Genomic DNA, 16,624 nt, shown 5'->3' on the forward strand with positions numbered 1-16,624 from the left:
TGGCCAATCATTAAAGGGGTTACTTCGTTAGTGTAATAAGGGTTACTTGATTAGTGTTAAAGGGGTTACTCGTTCAATGTTATAGAGGTTACTCGGTCAGTATTACAACAGGGGTTACTTGGTCAGTTTTAAGAGGTTACTTTGTTCTTTTATAAGTGGCCACACGGTGTGGCCAGCCACACATAAGACGGGCTGAATCTCAATATTAACTTCACTTTGTTTATCGAATTTCCTACAAAGTGTTTTGCGACAAACTGATTCCGACGGAATTCCGTCGGTAGACCATTTTCCAACGGAATTTCCGATAATTCCGACAGATTTTTTCCGTCGAAATCAAGCTTTTTCTTGTAGTGTAATTACAGTATATCTCCTATTCAAATCTATCTATCTTAATCTTATTACCTACTACTATACTAATAGAATCTCATGATATTATTTTAATAATATTTTAGCAATATAACATGCTCTTAAATCTCAATGAATCTCAATAAACCACGCACAAATATATAATTGAGTCAAGCATACTATGCATTGATCTTTAATAGTTCCACAACATGAATACTGTAAACTTTTAAATCTAAGATAACAGTTAAGTACAAATCGAAGTTGGTTATATTATTAGGTATTCAGACCCGACCCAAAATCATGGAGAAAATCCTAGAAAACGGGTACAAACCTTGAATCATTAGACAAGACAGCTTAACCAAACATCCCTATCTGGCCATCTCATTATAGCACAAGCTTAATTGGTACGGAGTATAAACAACAAAATAATAAACAGTGACATGGTCATATCCTATTAGTCCAAGTGTCCTACTCAAACTTAATATCTCAACCAAAAAGTAAAATAAAAAATAAATTACAAAAACAACAAACAAAAAGAAACAAAAGAAGAAAATATCACAGGCCCATTAAAAAAAAGTTCCAAAAATAGGTAAATAGGTTTTCTCTCATTGGCAATTTATCAAACAGTTACTGTGCATTAATATCTCTGACTCAGTGGGTCGGTGACTCGGTCACTTTTAACTAGGCTTTAAATTTTGTTGTATTATTGCAAATTATTTTTATGTTTATATTATTATTATTGCAATTACCGAATCTGAGTTTTTTCAACCCAAAACACGAATTCAGGGTTCTTCTCTCTCAAGGCTCCACCATCAAACATCAAAGTTTAAATATTCATCTTTTTCTGTAAGTTTTTAATTTTATATTTTCCCCTGAAATTTATTTTCTGGAAAATATGTTTTTAATTTTATTTTTTTTTGTAGTTAATGCGTTTACGAATTCAATTATTGTTTGTTTATAATTATTGGCATGTTTAAATCGTTGAATATTCAGTTAATACCTGCTGCATTGAATAATTCCTGTACTTAGTGTTGGGCATGTTTTATTATTTGTTTTACAAGTCCTTATCGTATCATTCTTCCCTTTATTAATTATGTTTTCAGATTTTGTCTCTTGGGTTTTTGTTTAATTGGCTCATCTAATTGTGCTGAGATTCTTAATTCTGGGTTTTTGTTTAGGTTTGTGGTTTAATTTTATTATTGCTCTGTTTTGATTGCGTTTCTGGGTTTTTGCTGTAGATTTGTTTAAATCAATTGGTGTTTTTGTAAATAATTCTTGTGATTTTGAAGAATATTGTTGGGAAGTAATAATTTGATTAATTCATTGTGATTGTCAATTAGTTGCCTAATCATTACTATAATTTGAGTATGGGAATCTTCTAATTGTCTAGAATTATTAATTGGGATTCCCCTTTTCTCTTTGAAGATAAGGGTATCTATGCACTATGCCATTAAAGTTGCTTTACATATCCCAAAAAGCTGTAACAATTATCATTTCTTCGATACCCTCCACCTCTCATTATTCTAAAACTCTTTTTGATAGATAGATTCATGATATAGCACTTGATTTACCAGTCATTTGTATCAATTGATCAGATGCACTGCCACGCACACGCACATAGTAGCATTATCAGAGCTGCTTAGCCCCTTTGGTTCCTCTTTAAGTAATTAGTCTATGTGTTTTGAGTATTGAATTTCTGTATTTCCTTTCTATTTTGTCGTTTGAGCGTAATTCCTTTTCTTTTTTTTGAATTATGCTCTATAATATTTGATCTGATATTTTCATACTGCCTGTTTTTTTTTTTTCTTCAGAATTCATCCTCTTGGATTCTTTTGGTCATTGCTTGGTTAGTTTAGTCGATTCTTGAAGACAAGTGTAACAAGGTATTGCTCACATTTTATATGCTACTAGTTCAAGCTTTAATGGTTTAGTTTTGAGAATTCAATGATTTTATCTAGCTTCAAGATTGAAAAAATTGAATAAGTATGTCTTAATTTTGTTTGCAATGACTTTGACAAAGCAATTTAGAATCAATTTGGTATTTCCAATAGTTCGTTATCCTTGATTATGTTGGTTGTACTTTTATAATTGTGGTTGGTTTATATATACTTCTTAGTGAGTTTAATCTAACTTTGTCCTCTGTAGTGGATATTAACATTATGTCGTGGGTTTATTTTTTACGCTGTTGAAGCACTTCTTAATTTTTATTAAATGCTCTTTCGTTTGCTCACTTTACTCACCTTTTTTCAAACTCTTTCAAATGATTATTTTGTTATGCCCTTTTCTTTATATCGTACGATTCCTTATAACGATTCATGTTAGCCGACCCCAAATCATTTTGGGACTAAGGCTTTGTTGTTGTTGTTGTTGAAGCACTTGTTAATTTTGTTTATTCACTCCTAATCAGAATCTTGTGGACCCACTATTGCAATTTAGTTTTGAGTCTTGGTTGTAGGGGCAATGTTCTATCTGCAAAGTAGAAATTTTCTTTTTAAGAGTATGAGTTTTAAGTCAGGGTGGGAATATGAGTTTCTTAAGGTAGGATTTTGAAATTGGATAAGCATTGCAGCTTTCTTTTTGGTTATTGGAATTTAAAATTTGTAGGGGTTAAATATCTTAGGGCAGTTATGTGGATAATTTTTCTCTCTTATGTATGGTAGTTACGGTTGGTCTTGGATGGAAATATTTTGGCACTGTATTATTGATATTCTTTTGGGCGAGAGAGAAGAAACTCTAAGAGGGAAATGTCCCGCCTGTTAAAGCTTAAAAGTTTCAGCGGAAACAGATTATTTCCTCAGCTTAACCATGAGTGTCAGTTATTTCTTTCTGGGACCATGAACCTCCTCCTTTTTTTAAGTCTCCTTTTTTAATGAGGAAGAACCATGTGCTTTCTGTGACCTCCCTTGCCATGCTTAACCCTATCATGCTCTTTTAACTAGGTTAGACGAACATTTCTTTGTCTACTCGCTGGGAGTATTGTTTATTCCTTGATTATATCTGAAAATTTGCTTCAATCATTTGAATTTATATTTGGTCAACTTTTAAAAATAAATGCTTTATGCACTCTTACGTTAGATTGTGAATGTGTGATAGCTTCACTGTTTGGTTAATATCTAATATCAAAATTTGTAAGAAAGAATTAGAGGAAAGTGGTTAAGTGGACAATTATCAAGTGATGAAGTTTTGAAGAAAATTGCACTGATAAGTTAGATTTCATATAGTAAACCCTATATCTGCAAATTTTATTTCCTGTGGCATGTTTTTCTTGTTTGGAATGATTGTTCCTCAGTTTTTATGGTCAGAATAAATGAACTAAAATTATGCTAGCACACAATCTGCTTTGTTGTGTCAAATTTGTTGATTATGAGGCCTGGATTGTTCTGTTTGTTGCTAAGATGCACTCATAGGAATTTATTTGTTAAATTCTATTTTTATCCTGTAGATTCCATGAATATAAATACAAAATGCTGATTTAGTTTATTTGTGCTGTATTTCATGTCTCAAAGAGCTAATGAAATAAGCATATTTAGATCTTTCCAAAAAAAAAAAAAAAAAAAAAAAGCATATTTAGATATCATTTGAAAAAGCAGAATCAGTTTCAGGACAACTTTGAGGAAAGGCTTTAAATTTATGTTTGATGAGTTTCTTTCATGGTGTATATCTCTAAGTAGTTCATACGACTGTCGATGTTTGAATAAGAATCCTTGTTCTTATTGACTTATTTAGTTTTTTAGATATCATGTAAATATTTTTTCTTTATGCTTTCATAGTACAGAGTAGCTCACAACAATCATAATTGTTGCTCTTCTCAAAAGTTGCTCTAGAATGAATCATCAAATCACCATATTTCTGACGCATCATTGCACTACCGAGCTGTTTGTTTCTTGGAATGCTTTCTTGCTACTGTTTGCCCTTGACAAATTTGTGTGCACCACCTTCGGTATAATGCAATTGTTCGTGTGCCATTCACTGCCCATTACTGAATTCATTTGATGGCTCCTATAGGCAGAAGATATATAATTAGTTTAAGTACTGTAATTTATGTGTGTTGTAATTTAAATGTGTGATTACTTCTGTCTTATCTTGGATAGTCTGAGATGACAGGGCTGAATTTTCAGAATCTTTTTGTTCTTCATGCTATTTGGATTGCTCATGGTTGTTACGTATGATTTTTTCTCCATAGTTATTAAATATCAACTTCTGTGGTCGGATAGTTCTTATATAGGATATGGTGGAATACTTTGGAAAGGTTGATATGAGTAGATCATAAGTACTTGATTGTTATTATTCTTTCAATTTTCAAATATGTCAATAAGACTGTCTTTAATTTTTATTGATTTCTGATCTTTTTATTTTATGTAGATGGAACCAAATAACTGTCATGATAGCCACATTGTTGAAGTCCAAAGGGATCCTGTTCTTGAAAAGAGACGATTTGGAGGAGGAAATAAGTTTTGTGGGGAAGTACATTGTGAATTTGAAAATGCTGGAACAAGCTCAGCAGATGCTGCAGAAAGATCAGCTTCCATGCGGAAGCTTCTTATTGCTGTTGTTCTTTGTGTTATATTTATGACTGTAGAAGTTATTGGTGGGATCAAAGCCAACAGTCTCTCCATTCTAACCGATGCTGCTCATTTGCTCTCAGATGTTGCAGCTTTTGCTATTTCCTTGTTCTCTTTGTGGGCTTCAGGCTGGGAGGCTACTCCTCGTCAGTCTTATGGGTTTCTGAGGATAGAAATTTTGGGTGCCCTGGTGTCCATTCAACTTATATGGCTTCTTGTTGGTATTTTGGTTTACGAAGCTGTTGTCAGGATCATAAATGAGATTGGTGAGGTTAATGGCTTCTTGATGTTTGTTGTTTCTGCCTTTGGTCTGGTAGTGAACATAATAATGGCTCTTGTATTGGGTCATGACCATGGTCATGGGCATGGACATGGTCATAGTCATGGACACGATCATGATAATAGGCACGGGCATGGGAGCGAGCATCTGGAGCGCAGTCATAGTCATACCCATAGCCATGGAGTGATAGTGACTGCAAGTCCTTGTCATCAGCATACAGAAGCAGAACATCACCATGCTCATGAAGATAATCATGCTGAGCCGCTTCTGGAGAATTCACATGGTCACAATGAGCACAACCAGAAAGAAGGTAGTGGGAAGAAGAAGAAGAGGAATATAAATGTTCAAGGTGCTTATCTGCATGTTCTTGGTGATTCTATCCAGAGTGTTGGTGTAATGATTGGAGGAGGAATCATTTGGAACAAGCCCGAATGGAAGATAGTTGATCTGATATGCACTCTTGTATTTTCAATTGTTGTTCTATGGACAACTATCAAAATGTTGAGGGATATACTTGAAGTCTTGATGGAAAGCACTCCTAGGGAGATTGATGCAACTAAGCTGCAAACGGGATTGCTGGAGATGGAAGAAGTAGTGGCGGTTCATGAGCTTCATATATGGGCCATTACTGTGGGGAAGATTTTGCTGGCTTGCCATGTGAAAGTTACACCAGAAGCAGATGCAGACTTGGTGCTGGACAAGGTGGTAGAATACATAAGGAAGGAGTACAACATCAGCCACGTTACTATACAAATAGAACGTTAACTTGCTTGTTGAGGATCTCAGAGTTCTTTTTAGCTACCCTGTCAATTAATAGTTTTAATTTGGCATTTTTAATTAGCCGTTTAGCAACATGTAGCCTTTTTCTAGGGAGCAGTAAAATCTGCCAAGTCTTTTGGCTATTGTACATGCTATTGCTAGACATACAATCCTCCCTATTTCTTGGGTGGATACCTCATTGTGGAAGTTTAAAAAATGAATAAGAAACTTCTTTTTTTGCTGATGTCCACTCTGTCCTCTGTGATCTACTTTGGTAGTATAGCTTCAGTCTTTCCTTTCAATCTGGCATTCCCTCGGTATTTTTTTTATACTGAATTGAAGCTGCAGACAGCCGGGAAGGCGGGAATAAAAGAGTCAACTGTATATGCTCCTTTGACTTGCATCATACCCGTTGATCCTTGGGACCTACAGCAGCTAGTCTGATGGTCATGGATTTTAATCCGCTCCTCATCAGGTACCTCTCATTCAGTTACCAGTCACAGTTAATATCTCTTTTCTTATGTTATTATTTTTGGATGGTAGTTTGATGGTGGTAGATCTGCTGGCGTTGTTCCATGTGATAAATCAAAATCCAGGAGATACCATCAATGAGCTTGAGTTTCCTCATTAAAAATCATTCTCAACATATTTTACAGTACGTATTTGTTCTGTTTCAGTTAATATTACTATTAGGATTTGGAACACTTCAATTTGTGTTGAGCTCTATGACCGAGAAATGGAATCCCTTTTTTTTTTTTTTTTTTTCCTAAAGAAATTAATGGAATCCTATTTTTCACTAATTTGTGTTACATTATCTATGTTTGAATAATCAAATTTGGTTCATGTAGCCGACTCCACTTATGGGATTAAGGCTTTAATTGATTATCTATGTTTGAATAGTGGAATCCTTTTATTTTTTTATGTAACAAAATGTTAGCATTGTAGTTGTATACTTGTATTAGTACTTCAGATAACATGTACTTAATCCTGTCCTTATCTCGGCAAATTGAGATGTAATATCTCCATTTCGATAAGCCTGTGCTTATTGAAGGGCTAATTCTATTTCTTCGTACATTGGCTCATTCTTGTCGTTGTTCATTGTACAGCAAAAGCATTAGGCCATGCTGATTCTCAACCAGAAGAAAGAGGATAAGAACCCAACGGAGACACCAGAAGTCACACCTTCTTGGTTAGAGGATAAGATATGTTACCCCCCCCCCCTCTCTCTTCTCTCTCTTCAAGATATACTTCGTAATTGACTTGTGTTATAATATCACGCTTTAGTTGTATTGTTACTCGCTTGTATGTATCTGTGGTAGATGGACATTTTAGTGTCATTGTCAATGAAACAAATGGGGGAAGAGGGCAAAAAACATCTCTTACATATACAATGTGTTTCCTTTCCCATGGTAGGTCCAAAGTTCAAACTCTTGCAGATTAGCTCTAAAAGAAATACTTGCCTGCATTAGTAGGGCAGCTAATAGTAGTTCTTATTATCAGCACTTGGCCCCCTGTCTGACTTGACAAAGATTGGCTTCGGACATGCCCCTTGACCTCTGATGAACATCCCACCACCTACCTAGTCTTTTAATTTAAGAGTATCCTCTTTTGGGCTGACCTAAATTATGGAACTAGCGAAGGAATAATTATTACGAAGTACTTTTTTCTGCATTTCTAGAAAATTTATGCCATTTTTTTTATTGTATTTCTTACTCATTTACTAACATGAAGCTCACATAGCCACACCATATTGCATCATAGTAATGGTTAGCTCTGATATTCTAGAGAATGAAGGGAACAAATTAGGTTCTTTTAGTTTCCAAGATAATATTTTAAAACTTTGTTACAGTGCCTAGAATTTGGCATCTGTTTTTATGTAACCTCTGTTTTTGAGGTCATTATCTTACTAATGCTACCAAAAAATTATCCATCTGCCGGATAACATAGGCGGACACTTGCTCGCCGACTTTGACTGCCAATGTGATAGGGACGAGTTTTGGGGGTGTAAGAGGTAATAAGGTTGTTTAGTTGGATGTAAAAAGTAGGAGGTGCTTAAATTAGGATAGTAGTTATCAAGATGAAAGGGATGAGTGGAAGAAATTTAAGACCTGTCTTACAAGACATTGATACTGCCTAATGTATGAGGTTTCCTGCAACATGCAGCAGTTACTGGTGGGGTGGCCGGTTGATAGTAACTGAGTTTTTGGAGCAATTATGATATAGAACAAATTTATCAATGAAATTGTGTCCTTTTAGAAAAGATTTGTCTTTATTAGGCTTTATTATCAGAATCCAAGATTGCTATAATCATTTTTGAATTGGATAGATTAACTGATTAGTGCTATTACTTGTGTCATCTTTGGTTTGATTATTTGTTGATTGCTGCCATAAGTGGCAAATGGGCTGTTTAGGCTGTATTCCTTAAGTCTCTGTATCGGTTTGGGTCATTTCCAAGTCAGGTCATATTTGGGTCTATTGTTAATTTTTTTTGACGGGGTCTATTGTTAATTAAAGTAGCTTATATTAAAAAAAATAATTAATATAGGTTTGTATTACTTTTTCGACAGGTCAAAATTGGGTTATGTTGTTTCTAGTTTTAGTTTGAATTTGAGTTAGGTAATTCAAATTGAGTAATTATGAATGAGTGATCGAGTGGATATTATGAAATCAAATAGGAGGTGGAAGGTTTATTTTTTACATTATTTTAAGGCAAAATTCTGTATTTGTTCCCTGTTTTTTTTTTTTTTTTTCTTTATCTTGAAAAGTAGTTTTCATAATAGTGGATTTTCCTGTCGAGATACTTCGGGCATCAAAAAGATCAGCTTTGAAAGTGCTTGAGTTTGTCATTGTAATAGTGCCAAATATTATTTGATTTAACACCAGTTTTCCTTAATTTTCTTTTTAATTTAATAGGTCAAGAGTCTTTATTAGTTGACTTTCTTAAAGGTCAATACCCTTAGTGTGAGGTCTTGTTTGTTCTATAATTCTATTGCATAGCAAGGTCAAACCTTAGCCGACTTTAATAAATTAATCCTGTATAAGAAGGTTTTTTGGAAAAATATGGAAGCAAGTCTCATCATCTTAAATACTTTTCCAAAAAAAAAAAACCTTCACTTAAAATAAATTATAATGTTATGAGTTTATATATTTTTTATTCGATCTTGCCTAATCTTTTATACGTATGAGTATTTTATTAAAACTTCAACTTTATTTTTAAGCTAATGTATAAAAAGAAACATTATCACATACGAAGTATGAGATTAGTTTTATTTTACATACTTCATGAATTATTTGTAATATGAGCTTGTGTCAATTTTTTATAAATTATCTTATATGAGCTTGTTTTTAATGTACGCTTTTGGAATTTAAGTCTTTTTAATTTTATTTTATTTTTAAATTTAAGAATATCCTATAATTTAAAATAAAATATCATTTGAAAGATGTAAAATAGAAATAATACTAATACTAGTAATTATTAAAAAAAAAAAAAAAAACAAAGTGATTTGATTGTACCTAGTATCGGGATCTACACGGAAGTGTACAGTAACATGCCAAACCACTATTTACAGTAGATGTTTGTCTTTCTTCTTCTTCTTCAACGAGTACTAGTCTTGAGTTTATTGACATTTTATCTTTCTATTTATCTTGTTCATTCATTCGTGGCACCCATTAATCCAAGTTTTTAAGGTCCTATCTTCTTCTTGTTTTTATTTTTCCTTCCGACATCCATTATTATTATTATTATTATTATTATTATTATTATTATTATTATTATTATTATTATTATTATTATTATTATTATTATTATTATTATTATTATTATTATTATTATTATTATTATTATTATTATTATTTATTTTATTTTATTTTATTTATTTATTTATTTATTATTTTTTTTTAATATTAGCCCACTCTTGTATTTGTATCTTTTGGCTCTTACCCCCTTTTTTTCACCCTTATTACCAAGAATGGCAACAAATTCAAGTTAAATTATTGATGTACAACTCCAATTTTGTATGAAAAGGGTTCTCATAATTGATGGATATTCACTGTATATTGGTATCTTTTACTGTTCAAAATCACTTGAATCCTTCATTTTTATAATTGCAATAAGTGACATTTAAGTTTATATAAATTGTGTAAAAAGCAAATTATTGCAATTAGTTTGAAATTGAGAAAGTATTTGAGAAATAGTGAATTGCAGCTTTGTTCATGCATATTTGATTGGTATGAATTGCTACTCAAATTTAGCCCTTTAATGTTAATCCAAGGATACTATCCATATTAGTTTGGTAACCAATTTTCCTGTTTTTGGCTGTTGATATCAAAAATCAAACTCTACTTGATAGAAGATAATACGTTACATGCAAAAGGAAATTTTAGAGGGAGTTTATTTCACTATAATTTTTTGTTTCTTAACTTAAAGTTTACCCTCATTTGTTTTTGACTATGTTGGGCCATCTTCATGCTAATCATGATCAAGGGTTAAGATAGTTGATATTTTTGTTAGACATGGATAAATTTTTGGTTCGTTCCTACGAATAGTCTTATCTCAAGTCCACCCCCTTTTAAATGAGATTTGATCCTAACTAACAAAATGACCTCTTGCAATAGAGTGATGCGTTTGAATTTTAGACTCCATTGTAAACCGCATTATGAATTTTGAATTTCTTCTTTATTTTATTACAAAGATTTGATTTTTATATTGTTCACAACTTCACATAGTATTACTTTAACTAACTTTTAGTGATAATTTTTTTTTTTAACAAAATATAGCAAGCATTTTATGTAGAGGTGCATTGTTGATATGATTTGCATTAGAAATAGATATGTACGTACAAAATCTATAAGAATATGGTTATGAACGGTCTAAATAGAGAAAATGATGTGTGAGTAATGCATCACCTGGTAGATAAAGTGGACTATAGCAAGAAAATAGCAAATTGCTGAGCATTTGGGCAAAGGAGGAAACTATAACAAATTAACCAAATACTACTGTAAAAGCAAAAACACAAAAGAAAATACAACTATCCTCCATGAAATTATTTATTCATAGAAAAGTACAGAAGACATCCAATCTTCACACAATTAGAGATTAAGCTTATCAAATACTAGGCCAGCTAATTACAAATACATTACGTACTTGAACTTTATTTTATACTCCGTATATGAAAAAAGTCGCAACTCATCTTTTATTAATGCGTCAATTAAGCTCCGTTCTTTCCACTTAAAATAATTTTAGATGTCGACCAAATTAGAACAATTACTGGTAATAGAGAAACTAGAAAAAAGCCCTAAAGTTTAGAGAGAGAAAGGGAGTGTCCCCACAAGAGAGAGTGTCCCCGGTGGTGGACAAATCTGCCACGCCAATAATGTTTAAATGGGGGGACCTTCTTTTTGCAGATCAGACAACTCTAACTTTCTCCTCTTCTTCTTCTTCCTCCTCTCTCTTCACCAATTCTTTCAGAACTCCCCATATATATCTTCTTCACCATTTTCATCTTCTTTCTGAAAAAAATAAACTTATAATTTCTGCTCTGTTTAAAATTCCTATGCAAAATTAAAATAAAATAATCCTGAAACTTTATACTATATTGGGAAGGTAACATTTATTATTATGGCATTATACTAGTCAAGAATATATGTTGCTTTTCTAGAAATAACCATCCACTCTACTCCACTGCACTGCACCCCAATTACCAAAATCAATTTTTTTTAGAGAGAGAAAAATTATTAATCATCAAAAGAAAGGATTGGTTATTTATTGCAAAATTGTACTTTGGAGTTTCACCAAACCCACTACTTTGGCTATAATGGAGAAGCTCCAAGGTCCCATTAATCCCTTTGTATGTTTTTTTCTCCCATTTTTTCTTCCCTTTTTGCTCTTTTTAGTACTTATTATTACTATTTATTTTACTTATTTTATATACTATTCACCTTTTTATTTCATTTTTGGTTTATATATCAAACATAGTTATAGTTATAGATGTAGACCTTGTTGCATTTACTCCTCTTTTGCATTTATTGCTAGTTAATTTATACCTGTTATTATATCTGCCTAGAATATGGAAATTCTCTGCTCTTTTTTGTTCTCTATTAATTCCATTCTATGACACCCTTATTTATTTCTTCCTTAAATTTTTTTTTATTTTTTTGCAGTTGATTGCAGAAGATATGGAAGTGGGTAATTGGTTAGAGGAATTTACAAGCAGTACAAAAACAACAGCAGGAAGTATGAAATATGAAGATCCATACAATTATTATTCTGAAGAAGGAGGTGGTGCAAGTTATCTTCCAAGTTTAGAAGATAAGATGCCATTTTTACAAATGCTTCAAACTGTTGAACAACACCACCAACAACAACAACCATTAATTCATCATTTTGAACCAACAAATTTCCAGTTTCTCCTAAGACTACAACATCAGCTAGTTGAGAGTTGTGTTACTACCACTACTAATCATCATTTTCACAATAATCATGGTAATTATGTTGGTGGTAATGATATTAATAATAATGATGGTATGATTATTATGGACATACAACACTCTCCTGGGGTGAAATCTGAGACAACTGAAATTGGAGAAAAAGTTGAGAAATGTAATGGTAGATCTACTAAGAAGACGCAATTCGTGAAAACATGCACTACTGCACCGGCTGCGGCTCCGGTGAAAGAGAAGAGGAAGAGGAAGAGAGCGACGAGGCCGGCGAAGAACAAACAAGAGGTTGAGACTCAAAGAATGACACACATTGCTGTTGAGCGCAACCGCCGTCGTCAGATGAATGAACATCTTAATGCCCTTCGTTCTCTCATGCCTCCTTCCTATGTTCAAAGGGTTAGTTTATCCTTTGTCCTTGTTTTTGAATCTATGTGAATTATCAACTTCTCGTTTAATTTGTCTAAACTCACCCTTCTTTGTACTTGTGTTTATTGGAAAAATTGATCAGTAGCACTAGACTACTAGCATATAACTAGTGTAAATTTGTTTTCTTTTTAAGGGATGGAGTATAACAATCATAGTTGTCATTGTACATTTGTACTGATTAATTGATTATGACCTTTTATTTTTTTTTATTAAAAAATGCAGGGTGACCAAGCATCAATTATAGGAGGAGCAATAGATTTTGTAAAGGAATTGGAACAAATGCTACAATCTCTACAAGCTCAAAAGAAAATGAGGCAAACTGAAGAAAACGGCGACGTTTCAGTCAGTCCATCCTCTTCTAATTTGAACAATCTAAGCATTAATAGTAACATGTTCATGGCATCGCCTTCATTCCATTCCCTGGAAGACGGGAAAGGGAATGGTGAATCAGGAGAAGGAAGTATAAGGAAAAGCAATGAGGAATTCAGTGCAGAAAAGAAGACAGGAATAGCAGAAATAGAAGTGGTTGTAATTCAAAATCATGTAAACTTAAAAATCAAATGTCAAAGAAGACAAGGTCAACTCATTAAAGCAATTGTTGCCTTTGAAGAATTAAGGCTCACTGTTCTTCATCTCAACATTACTTCTCTGCATACCCTAGTACACTACTCTTTTAATCTTAAGGTACGTACATTACATTATATTATATTTGTCTCTTTTAATTTAATACAAGCATGTTTTTTTGTTATACAATATCAAAATTTTGTGATATGTGGCCCTTAAATACGTTAATACATATAATATGTGGCCCTTACATACATAAATACATTTATCATATATGGTTATGGTTATTCTTTTTGAGGATTTTATCTGCATGTTGGTTTGAATGGCTTGGATATTTAGTTTAGATCTTCTGTCTTATATTGTGTCTTATCCTATGTCCTGTCGATGTGCTATAATGTTAGAATTAATCATTCTAATGGATGGTACTTCGTACTTAATTAGTTCAGTTTGGTTTTATGTGAAAAAGAAGAATTAATTTAGGATATATGAGCTACAAACTTCAGATGTATAATGGTTAGAAGGTTGTATGATGAACAACACCGACCTTAAGCCGGAGTATGTGTGTTAAACAATTGACCTTGCTGCGCTTGACTTATTGTTAGCCAATTAGCCAGACTTGTTAGCAAAATTATAGTGTGCACACAGTAGTGTTTTCCTTGTGTACATAGTAACAAAGTTATAATGCAATATGTCGCGTTAGCTATAACTTTTACTTGTTACGAATTATATATGAGCTTATAATTAAACAGGAAATTATATGGTTATGACAATCTCTTTCTTTTCCCCAAAAAATTGCAGATAGAAGATGATTGTAAACTAGGAACAGCAGATGATGTAGCCAGAGCAGTGCATCAAATATTCAGCTTGATCAACCTCAGCTAAACTAAGTCAAGTGATTTTTTTACCTTTTAGTGTGATTATTTTGGAATATAGTTAGTTTAGATGATTAGATGAAAAGAAATTTGCATCCATGTTGTTAAGTAAGTAAATTATTTTTTTTTTTTGGTTACCTTATAATTTAGGTTTAAATGGAAATACCATTTTTTTTTTCTTGTGATATATAATTAGGTAAAATTTCTCTTAATTTGTTGTATATAGTGTAGATGGATTAAGAGGGACCCATCTAAGATTTGCTAAAAGGTTTGATTTCTCTTCTAATCTCATGATTACAAAGGGAATGATGCATCTCTTTTTATATTGACTTTTGAGAGTAAAGCCTTTTTTCTAGTTTCATCATTCTAGAATGGTCCTTACGCTTGTCTCCCTCAAAAGGCATCAATTTTTTTGAAATTAAAATTTCACACTCAAAACAAAATAAATAAATAATAGAAATATTAAAGCTATAATGATTCAATTTTTTGGCCTTTTCCCTTGATCTCTATTCTCACTTTTTTTTCCCCTTCTTTTTGGTATTGACCCTACAATATCGTATAGTCCTTTTCTTTTGTGTAGGTAATCGTACTAATTTTACGTTGAGCTTGCTTGTGTAATGCTTTGAGCCCAACTTGTAATTCACTTGGCCCAGCCCATATGGTCCATCTTCTTGAGGACCATTGCTCAGTATATGTCCATTTGACAGAGGTCATTTTGAAAGGCCATTTCAATTATAGTAACATAAGGTAATGTAACTTATGTAACAATAAAATTTGAATGGAAGGACAATGTAAGAATACTTTACGTGGTAAAAATATAACTATGCTTACTAATTAAAGAAAAAGAATAATCAAGCTTTCAATTTCATAAGATAATTACACTCTTTATTGACAAAATTGACTCGTGCCCTTATTTATGTTCTTTTCTATAAAGTACAATATTCGATTTTTTTAGTTACAATGAAAAAATTGAAGTAAAGTCAAAGTTTTGCTAATTACTATCGTGCTAGAGACATTAAAAGATCATTCAATTACATGAACTATAAGTTTAATTATAAAAGGATTACACACATATTTAAATGCGAAAGCACATAAAATTACTATAGTTGTGCTAACAAACAGTCCTGTACCCTCAAACTCTGATTAAGGTTACTTTTGTGTTATTAAACATTAACAATGTCATCTTTTTTACCCAGCTATTGTCTATCAACATGACAATTCAGTACTCCGTAGTACTAAAATTTATTTATAAAGTAAAGTTTTCATATTCCCAAAATAATTAAAGGGGATGGAGAAAATGAGAAATGCATATGCATGCATGTTGATCTTGATAATTTTTGGAGCGTTATAAATAAATAAATAAAATGAGGGAGAGAGTCAAAATCAAAATGGTCAAGGAAAGTAAGGTTGTGATGGGATCGGAAGTCAAAGGAGTGAAAAAAAAAAAAGAAGAAAGAGAAATTATAAAATGTCAGAAAGATGGAGATTCAGAAACAAACATAGCAGCCATCCCCATGTGCATGTTGCAGTGAATCACCACGTCTTGTCAGATTTTAACCCTCCTTTTTTTACAGCATGAAAAAAAATTAATTTTGATTTTAATTAGAACAATGTATAAATTACTACTTTTGTTAATTTTTAGTTGTAAGTATTATTTGTGAGATATAAAAAATTCTTTTTGATTTTGACTAGAACACGATATAAATTACTACTTTTGTTAATTTTTAGTTGTAAGTATTATTTGTTACAACTAAAAATTAACGGAGATAGTAATTGATGAGTGGTAAACTTAAAGTTTTTAAATAAATAGTTTCACCCGAGGTTTTGTGATAATTGTGTGTATAATGATCAAGGTGTAAATGATGCCTCTTATGGTGTAATAATGTAGCTAGTTAATTAAGTCATCACCTAACATTATTATTTGCTTAAGAACTGTAAATGTTCTAGTTCATTAGATGGTTAGATCTTGTGTTTAGTCAATTGGTATTGTCTTTACAGTTTATGAACAGGTTGTCTTCTTTCCAATTGGCCATCACTGCTTTAATTTACAATATGGGTTTATTACAATATTTGTTAACAAACGTGAAAATCATTCCTAATTCTTCAAGTAAATAATACTCGTATAAATATGTAGCTCACAAATTTGTGCGCAACATTTGAAGCTAGCTAAGCTAGCCCTTGTATTTTTTGTTGCTTTCCAAATACAAGAGATTTTTGTATAGACTTGCTTAAGTGCAAGGTGCACGGATGCATCGATCTAAGGACTAAGGGTATGTTTCACTTGTATGATGATTTGATATCCTTGCATCAATTATCAAAAGAGCAAAAATTACAATTAAGTGCATTTTACATCCAAATGTATATAATTAAGATGTTTT

General features: G+C 32.2%; 2 protein-coding genes across 6 annotated transcripts; both read left to right on the top strand.

Annotated features, from left to right (window-relative positions):
- The first annotated feature begins 564 nt into the window (after window positions 1-564).
- Window positions 565-6,196, top strand: LOC110731658 (metal tolerance protein 1-like). Of its 3 annotated transcripts, none has more exons than XM_021911533.1 (3): window positions 565-1,191; window positions 2,157-2,228; window positions 4,708-6,196. In XM_021911533.1, the coding sequence occupies exon 3, from the start codon at window positions 4,708-4,710 to the stop codon at window positions 5,950-5,952; it is 1,245 nt and encodes a 414-aa protein (XP_021767225.1). In that variant the 5' UTR covers window positions 565-1,191; window positions 2,157-2,228; the 3' UTR covers window positions 5,953-6,196. The 3 variants fall into 3 exon arrangements, with proteins under 3 accessions (XP_021767225.1, XP_021767227.1, XP_021767226.1); XM_021911535.1 differs by lacking the exon at window positions 565-1,191 and adding an exon at window positions 1,273-1,523; XM_021911534.1 differs by lacking the exon at window positions 565-1,191 and adding an exon at window positions 1,536-2,008.
- A 4,364-nt stretch (window positions 6,197-10,560) lies between these two features.
- Window positions 10,561-14,887, top strand: LOC110731659 (transcription factor bHLH57-like). 3 transcript variants are annotated; one of them, XM_021911536.1, is made up of 4 exons: window positions 10,561-11,792; window positions 12,106-12,780; window positions 13,033-13,494; window positions 14,173-14,885. In XM_021911536.1, exons 1-4 carry the CDS (start codon window positions 11,760-11,762, stop codon window positions 14,254-14,256), a joined length of 1,254 nt encoding a protein of 417 aa, XP_021767228.1. In that variant the 5' UTR covers window positions 10,561-11,759; the 3' UTR covers window positions 14,257-14,885. The 3 variants fall into 3 exon arrangements, with proteins under 3 accessions (XP_021767228.1, XP_021767229.1, XP_021767230.1); XM_021911537.1 differs by having other exon boundaries at window positions 10,569-11,775; window positions 14,173-14,887; XM_021911538.1 differs by having other exon boundaries at window positions 10,569-11,548; window positions 14,173-14,887.
- Window positions 14,888-16,624: the final 1,737 nt, after the last annotated feature.

Source organism: Chenopodium quinoa, unplaced genomic scaffold, assembly GCF_001683475.1.
Source record: "Chenopodium quinoa cultivar QQ74 unplaced genomic scaffold, ASM168347v1, whole genome shotgun sequence".
In the NCBI taxonomy this organism is placed as follows: domain Eukaryota; kingdom Viridiplantae; phylum Streptophyta; class Magnoliopsida; order Caryophyllales; family Amaranthaceae; genus Chenopodium; species Chenopodium quinoa.